Source organism: Littorina saxatilis, linkage group LG3 (genome assembly GCF_037325665.1).
Source record: "Littorina saxatilis isolate snail1 linkage group LG3, US_GU_Lsax_2.0, whole genome shotgun sequence".
Taxonomy (NCBI): domain Eukaryota; kingdom Metazoa; phylum Mollusca; class Gastropoda; order Littorinimorpha; family Littorinidae; genus Littorina; species Littorina saxatilis.
The window spans coordinates 45137275-45145524 of record NC_090247.1 but is presented as its reverse complement, the minus strand read 5'-3'; the positions used below and the strand labels follow the sequence as shown (position 1 = coordinate 45145524).

General features: G+C 44.6%; 1 protein-coding gene across 2 annotated transcripts in view; it reads left to right on the top strand.

The window, feature by feature from the left end:
* The first annotated feature begins 386 nt into the window (after positions 1–386).
* LOC138962485 (uncharacterized) overlaps positions 387–8250 on the top strand; it is a 65822-nt gene continuing 57958 nt past the window's right edge. For both annotated transcript variants that reach the window (XM_070334329.1, XM_070334328.1), the window contains exons 1-2: positions 387–909; positions 1327–2099. In XM_070334329.1, coding sequence (XP_070190430.1) covers positions 1824–2099 — 276 coding nt within the window. In that variant the 5' untranslated portion in view covers positions 387–909; positions 1327–1823. The remainder of the gene's footprint in view (positions 910–1326; positions 2100–8250) is intronic.

Sequence of the window (8250 nt, the reverse complement as noted above, 5' to 3'; positions counted from 1 at the left end):
AAGTTTCTATCACACACACACGCACGCACGCACGCACAGACAGACAAAGTTTATCATCGCATAGGCTACACTTACGTGAGCCAAAAACGAACTTTCCTTGTCATAATTCTCTCTGAATAAGGTGTTCATGAATGCGAGAGAGAAAATTCCGTGTCGTGGGTTGCATACATGAATGTAAATCATCTTAAATATGCACAGTTTATGAGTATTCGAACGGAATTCGAAACATAGATTATTTCAAATCATTGTAGAAAATGGCTTGCTGGCATGGCTGTCGAGTAGTCTCGACTAGTGCCAGAGTTACTTCTTTTTTGAGTGGTTTACGTCACGAAAATGTACTAGATTACGTAAAATCATGTGTTGGTTCCATTTTGGACAGTTCCAGACGCAAGAAACGTAAGTTTGTGTAGACTCCTGTCTGAAGGTTGTGGTTTTGGGTGGGATTCAACATGTTAGGCGCAAGTGTGCTAGTATGAAATATGTGCTACGAGTTGGTAGTAAGGTAGTTGGTAGGCGCAAGTAGTCTTCATCGAACCAGATCAGTAATCCCAGACTAAATGACCAAGCACAAAACCACGAGGAAAACAGGCCTACAGAGTTGAAAAAGCACACAACTAATTACGGGTGTTTTTATTGATTGCGGAGCCTGTACAGTAATCTCGTTTGTAGAACAAGCCGAAAGTAAAAAGGAAAGGTCTTTGATGCCGTACGTGACGCTGTAGCGTGTATGTGTGTGGAGAAAGACTTGGTGTTAGTGGCCCCGCACTGGACACACACAATGCCCAGCCAATTACGGACTGAAAGGGTCAAATCGAACTTAAAACGACGTCTTGCTGTGTTTGTTTGTGTTTCATGTGTGTGACGTCACTGAGGTCACGCAATCAGTGCTATAATGTCCAAGTCCGATCGGTAAGGAAATAATGAGTTTACGTGTCCGTTCAGTGTACCGCCGTTGTGGAACTTACAGACCTTGTCTGTACACTAGCTGAGATAAAAGGCTTCCTGTCAGTGCCTGGTCTTGCCAGACGTCAAACACTGACCTGTCCAGTGTTATTAAAACTGGATTTGTGACCAGTGGGTTTTTTTCTTCTATGAATCTTCGCTTTTTTGTGTGTGTCTGTGTGGGTTTTCCTGGTGGTGCCGAACGGTTGTGGTGGTTAGTTACGAGAAGGTTGGTGTGTGTGTCTGGTGTGGGCGGTGCCAGTGTAAACCTTGGGAAAAGTACATGAACTCTGCTTGGAAGGGGTTGGGTCAGTGCATGGTCCAGTGTTACGTACCCTCAGAATGGACCCAGTGTCTGTGCTGACCGGTATGACCACTGGATAGAATCGCGCAGGCGGAGGAAGCGTGCCCACTGCTTGGAACAGTCATCATGGAAGACAAGATCTTATGGGATGCTGGCAGTTCGGTTGGCGTATAAAGTTCTGTGTCCATGGTAAGGTTGCCTGAAGTGTCACATTCCTGAGTTGAATTTCGTTGAAGTCTGTGTTCACGGTGTCATGTGTTCCAAACTGCACAGCAAGGACAAGTATTAGAATTTTAAATATATTCTGAGGCTATTTCTGTTGGATTACCAGCTGTCAGCAATGAACAACAAACAGAAGATTCTGTAGTCGCTTTCCGCGGCATTTCGTCAAAATTAGACTGTTTCATTCCGTCACAGTTGTGCAATTCGGCGCAATAGAACTGAATTCTAAAACACTAGCAAGTCGTGTCGAGTAAGGGCACAACCAATTTTCTTCTTCTTTGGATCTTAAGATCACTTTTCAAGTGAACTCATGAACTGAGGCGACTGCGGACGTTATTTATCAGTAAGCGAGAAAATGGCGAATCTTCAACCTCCCACACTGTGTGAAATTAAATACGACGAGGAGTGGGAGTTTACTGACACCCAACCCCACCTCCGCCAGTTCCGCGGGGTGTCCAGTGCCAAGAGCCAGCCCAGTAGTCGCTACGGCGCTATCCCGGGTCCATTCCCCTCCCACCCCGTCCCCTCCCTGGTGGACAGCGCCAGTGTGGCCAGTTGCACGCCCTCCTTCCACACCTACTACGACTACCTCACGAACTACTACTGGGAGCATCCGTCCACCGGGCACAATGTGAGGAGGCGTTTTCTTTACCTTCTTTTAAACCCTGTCTTCCTTGTCTGTTGGCCTTGTTTAAGCTAGAACAGTTTCTTTTCTTATGGGATTACCTTTCATTCTTTTTGTTTTGTCGTATGGGCATGTTTTTTTCATAGCTTCCTACCTTTTTCAGCCCACCCAAGTTAATTTTGTTTTGTTAATATGCAGACCAAATTGAGATCAATCTGTTGTCATCAGTCAGTCTTTGTGTCAGTCAGTCTGCCTGCTTCCGATCCCCAACTGCCCAACTACTTGTCTGCGGGTCCGTTCGTCTCTCCGTATATTTCTCCGTTTTAAGTGTTCCTCCATCCGTATGTCTGCCTGTCTGTCCCTGGCAAACAATTTGGCTAAGACTTCATATATAACAAAAGTGTGTAGGTTGTAGTGGCTTTAGTACCTTAATACGCGTACAGAGCTGTGGATAACAATAATGTCGTACCTTCCACACTCAGGCAACTCAGGAGACCGTTTCTAGCCAGACTGATAGTGTTACAGCACTGGTGATTTTATCAGCAGCCAAGTTATGCCCTAAGAGCTACATGGAGCCATTCAAAGACAAGCTTAGGTCACTGTTCCGGACAAAGTAATCATAGGGTTTAATCGTTTTATAACCATGCTGTCGGCTAATGCAGCTCAAAGTTTGGGATCAGCTGAGTTATACCAGAGACTGTAGTTATACTTGTAAAGGACTCAGGCAGCTGTAGATGCTGTCTTTGTTCAGTTCTCAGAAGAGATTTACCCGGCACAGGTCTCTTTGGTGTGTCTTTCTTCACACTACTTGCAGGAGCGAACTATCAGACCGAGTGAGGGACTGTTCAGTTTCCTCCAGTTCATTGACTTGACTAGTTACAGTAATCTCTCTATCGTTGCAAATTTACTTGCTAGCTCTTAACTAATTCAGAATGTTACCCATGCATAGTTCCTATAATGGCATTCTGTAAGGGTGTATTTTACTGGACCAGTATAACTGTGGTATAGTACAATCAATATGTTCATGTACTGCTCTCAGAGCCTGTCAAACTCAGAATGTCGTGCTAGTACATGTATTATTTATTTGAGTAACAACCCTATCCCTTACCATAAGATACAAAGTATACTATAGGCAAATAGCCAAAAAATTCAAATGCCCAAGAAAACGGGCTTTTATTCTGTTCGTACAAAATGTACTCTCAAATATGGTCAGAGTGGTGTGAAGTGTTTCTTCTTTCTTCCCTTCGTATTTGCTGTGTGTATTGTCAGTGTGTGTGTGTGTGTGTGTGTGTGTGTGTGTGTGTGTGTGTGTGTGTGTGTGTGTGTGTGTGTGTGTGTGTCTCTCTCTCTCTCTCTCTCATTTTTCTCTCTTTCTATCTGGCTCTTTTTTTCACGAGAGAGACAATATATTTACTACTAGATGAATACCCGCTTCGCCGGGAAGAAGTAGGCTTCGCCGGGTGTACGCCGGCTTCGCCGGCGCATTGTACGCGATTGACGCCACACGAAGGATGGGAGATAAACGCGCAAAACACTGGAGAAGATAAGGAAGAGTTACTGGGAATGGATGTACAGAAAAACCAAAATCGGTTGAGCGCTGCGCGCTGAGAGCACGTGTTGAAAATGTTCATCGACCAGATTGTGTCCGGGGTCTACCTGAATATGCCCACCAAATTTGAAGCAGATCCATCGAGAACTTTGGCCGTGCATCGCGAAGTGACACAGACAGACAGACAGACAGACAGACAGACACAAGCCGTATATAGATATAGATGTCCGTGTGTTTTTCTGTCTGTCTGTGCGTCGGTCTGTGTGTCGGTCAGTCTGTATGTATGTATATAATTCTATCTCAAAAACAGGAAAGGCTGTATTTTATATATATGTCTGTCTGTCTCTCTGTCTGTCCCTTTGTCTGTCAGTGTGTCCGTCGGTGGGTCTGTCCTTCAATCTGTCGGTGTGGGTCAGTCAGAACAGTTCAGAGAGACGACAGGGGTTGTATCAATATTGACTCTATCTGGCCGAGAGAAGTCAAAACACTACCCAAGACGTCACAATGTCTCTGTGTGCATTAGGAATCTTCTTCTTCTTCTTCTTGTCGATCACTCAGATGGAAACGCCGGTTCCCCGCGCAAATGTTGCCGTGCGCTGTAGGTCGTCCAGACTGCCATAGAGCTTCCCTTGCACCGTGGTCGCCTCCGCCCAGATCTGGCTCCTGAGGCCATCGTGTAGTGGGCAAGTCTGCAGCAGGTGTTCCGTTGTCATGCTGCCTGTTTGACAAGGGCACTGGTCTGACTGGCCAATTCTGAACTTGGTGAAAAGTTGGTGGTTCATTCGGTTGTGGCCTGTCCGCAGCCTGAATATGAGGACCTGCTCAGACCTTGTGAGCAGGTGAAAGGCGTCGTTTTTGTTGTAGTGTGGGTGCTGCTGCAACCACTTTTTGTGTTGCTTGGCCTTGATGATGGTCTTGGCTTCTTTGAAGGTGGTTGATCTGTCATTCTGGTCCTTCGTAGTGCCCTCCTTTGCCAGAGTATCTGCGGCTTCGTTGCCTAGTATGTTGCAGTGAGAGGGGACCCATTGCAGCACGACTGTGTGGGCTCTGCGCAGGAAGGTCAAGGCGGATGACAGGTCATTCAGTTCTTTGTCTCTGGCAGTGTCTAAGGCCTGCAGGACTGACTTTGCGTCGCTGAAGAACACAACGTTGTTGGAGGAGAGTGGACTGTGCTCAATGTGGGCTGCACCTGTCTGGGGCGCTACTGCTTCAGCCTTGAAGTTGGTGGAGTAGAGGCCGGTAGCGAGGGAGATGTGTTCTTCTTCTCGACCTCCTGGGTACTTTATGTAGATTCCGGCACCACCACTTCTGACAGCCTGGTCGGCAGATCCGTCAGTGTATACATGAGTCCATTGGCGTTGGGGGTAGGAGTTGTGGATGTGTTCAATGGTGAGAGACTTCAGTTCAGCACAGCTGTGGGAGTCTTTCTTGCCAACGCCAGGAATACTGCAGCGTATCTGGGGTCTTCCTTCATCACTCCAGCTTGGGTTTTCAAGGTATTGGGGGATATCTTTGGGTTGTTGGTCCAGGATATCTTGGTGTCTCCTTTCCAACACCCTCGTCTGGTGGATGAAGCTTCCTCTCTTCAGTCTTCCTTTTGTTGGTTGGCACAGTCTGTCTTTCATGGGGTGAGTTGGCAGTCGTTTGAATTTAGCTGCCTGGGTGAGGAGTTTGGTGTCCCTTCTGTCTTCCATGGGCTCAAGGCCCATGATGTTTTCCATCTCTTGGATAGGGGTTGACCGCATGGCGCCAGTGATGATTCTGGCCGCCTGGTTCTGCACCTTGCTGCTGTGCCCCATGCCGTCACTCCGTACTCAAGTACTGGTCTGACGCTGCCCACGTACATCTTCTTGAGGATTGCTGCATCTGCGCCCCACGTTGTGCCAGTTAGCTTTTTCATTAGTGCTAACCTTAGCTTGGCTCTGGCTTCGACTTTCTCTGTCTGCTGTTTCATTAGGAATCAAAAACGTCATGCTTTGTCGTGTTAGTGCTAGTTTGTTAACTTCTGTGCTCGTACCCCTACAGTCTGTTGATGAATTGGTTATTATTTTGTTTCTCGAATATAAAAAAGGGGTTCATAGAGCTGTTCTAACGCAGAACAAAACTGTGTACATGGTTTGGGCCGATTACTGCTTTACGACTTCAAACAATCTACAGCACCCATGTTCCGGGAGTTTTTAACTTACATCTGCATTGCAGGACTGTGAAATTCGTTGATACGATCGATAATTAAACAAAGAAAAATAAAGAAAACGTTCTCTTTTAACGCGAGACGAAGGCTCTTCTTTGCTAATATAATAGCGTATGGCTCATGTCTTATAATAATAATAATAATAATAATAATAATAATAATAATAATAATAATAATAATAATAAATGAGCATTTATATAGCGCAACATCATAACTTTACAATTATGCTCTTTGCGCTTGACACATTTAAAATTAAAACACAGTTATACAAGCATTTACATAGATCTACATTCATAATCAGCAACGCTTAATTAAAAGCATACACCATCAAACATACATTACAAAAGATTCTTCCACTAACTAAGTAATAAAAACATTAATAAAATAGGTAGTGAAAACAAGGAAATACCAGCTGAATACCCTTAATCAAACAGAACATGTTATCAACATGTGTGATTATGGCTGGCTGGCTGGCTGTCTGTCAGTTCAGAAAGACCAGTTGGCATTAGACCGATGTGAACAGAGAGAGAGAGAGAGAGAGAGAGAGAGAGAGACAGAGACAGAGAGCAGGGCCGGACTAGGCGAAGAGGAGGGGGGGGGGTTGCCAGTGGTGGGCCAGGGGGATGTCCCCCCTGGCGGCAGGGGCGGATCAGTTCATTTTATGACTGGTTTTTTTCAAAAGTATATTGTGAAGATATGGGTGTGAAGGCGCGAAGCGCCTAGCTTGCTAGGGGGGTCCGGGGGCATGCCCCCCCGGAAAATTTTGAAAAAAAGGATGCAAAATGGTGCAATCTGGTGCATTCTGAGGATGATCATTACCAGTTTCAGGCAGCAGATTTTGTCACTGATTAATACCCCAAAAATTGAAACTCAATGTAAAATAAAGAAATGCATACCTCATTCAATATTTTTATTTTTTGGCTGGGGGGGGGTCCGGAAACCCTAGAACCCACCCCCCCCCCCTCTTTGTGGGGGTCAGGGGGCTTCGCCCCCTGAAGCTGACGGGTAGGTCATATTCTGAGATAGGAAAATGGTCGCTCCTTGCATGAAACGGCATAAAATAAGCAATAATAATAAAAAAATTAAATAAGTAAGGTACATGTTTAGGCTAGGGGGGGGGTTGCGCAACCCCCATAACCCCCCCGGTAGTCCGGCCCTGGAGAGAGAGAGAGAGAGAGAGAGAGAGACAGAGACAGAGACAGAGACAGAGAGACAGAGAGAGAGAGAGAGCACGGTCTCATGGTTTTCAACTTGAAACACGTAATATCGAAAGCCAGCCCAATGTGGAAAACAAAAGGTCCTACCATGCACGCTAACGGCAAACACACAGGCGCGGGCGCACGTAAAACAAGTCGCGTAAGGCGAAAATACAATATTTAGTCAAGTAGCTGCCATTTTTCAGCAAGACCGTATGCTCGTAGCATCGTCAGTCCACCGCTCATGGCAAAGGCAGTGAAATTGACAAGAAGAGCGGGGTAGTAGTTGCGCTAAGAAGGATAGCACGCTTTTCTGTACCTCTCTTTGTTTTAACTTTCTGAGCGTGTTTTTAATCCAAACATATCATATCTATATGTTTTTGGAATCAGGAACCGACAAGGAATAAGATGAAAGTGTTTTTAAATTGATTTGGACAATTTAATTTTGATAATAATTTTTATATATTTAATTTTCAGAGCTTGTTTTTAATCCGAATATAACATATTTATATGTTTTTGGAATCAGCAAATGATGGAGAATAAGATAAACGTAAATTTGGATCGTTTTATAAATTTTTATTTTTTTTTACAATTTTCCGATTTTTAATGACCAAAGTCATTAATTAATTTTTAAGCCACCAAGCTGAAATGCAATACCGAACCCCGGGCTTCGTCGAAGATTACTTGACCAAAATTTCAACCAATTTGGTTGAAAAATGAGGGCGTGACAGTGCCGCCTCAACTTTCACGAAAAGCCGGATATGACGTCATCAAAGACATTTATCAAAAAAATGAAAAAAACGTATGGGGATTTCATACCCAGGAACTCTCATGTCAAATTTCATAAAGATCGGTCCAGTAGTTTAGTCTGAATCGCTCTACACACACACACAGACACACACACACACACACACACACACACACACATACACCACGACCCTCGTCTCGATTCCCCCCTCTACGTTAAAATATTTAGTCAAAACTTGACTAAATATAAAAATCAACAGTTTTCAGCATGTCGAATATCTGTCTAGACAGTGAAAGTGGATCATTTCTAGCACTAGCAGATTCGTTCAAGTCATTGTCTCAGATATGATCTTCTTATTTATTTATTTATTTACGAGGATTTATATCGCGCACGTATCTCACCACACAAGGCGACTCAAGGCGCATGTTACCTATTAATGCCGTGTGAGATGGAATTTTTTACACAATATATCA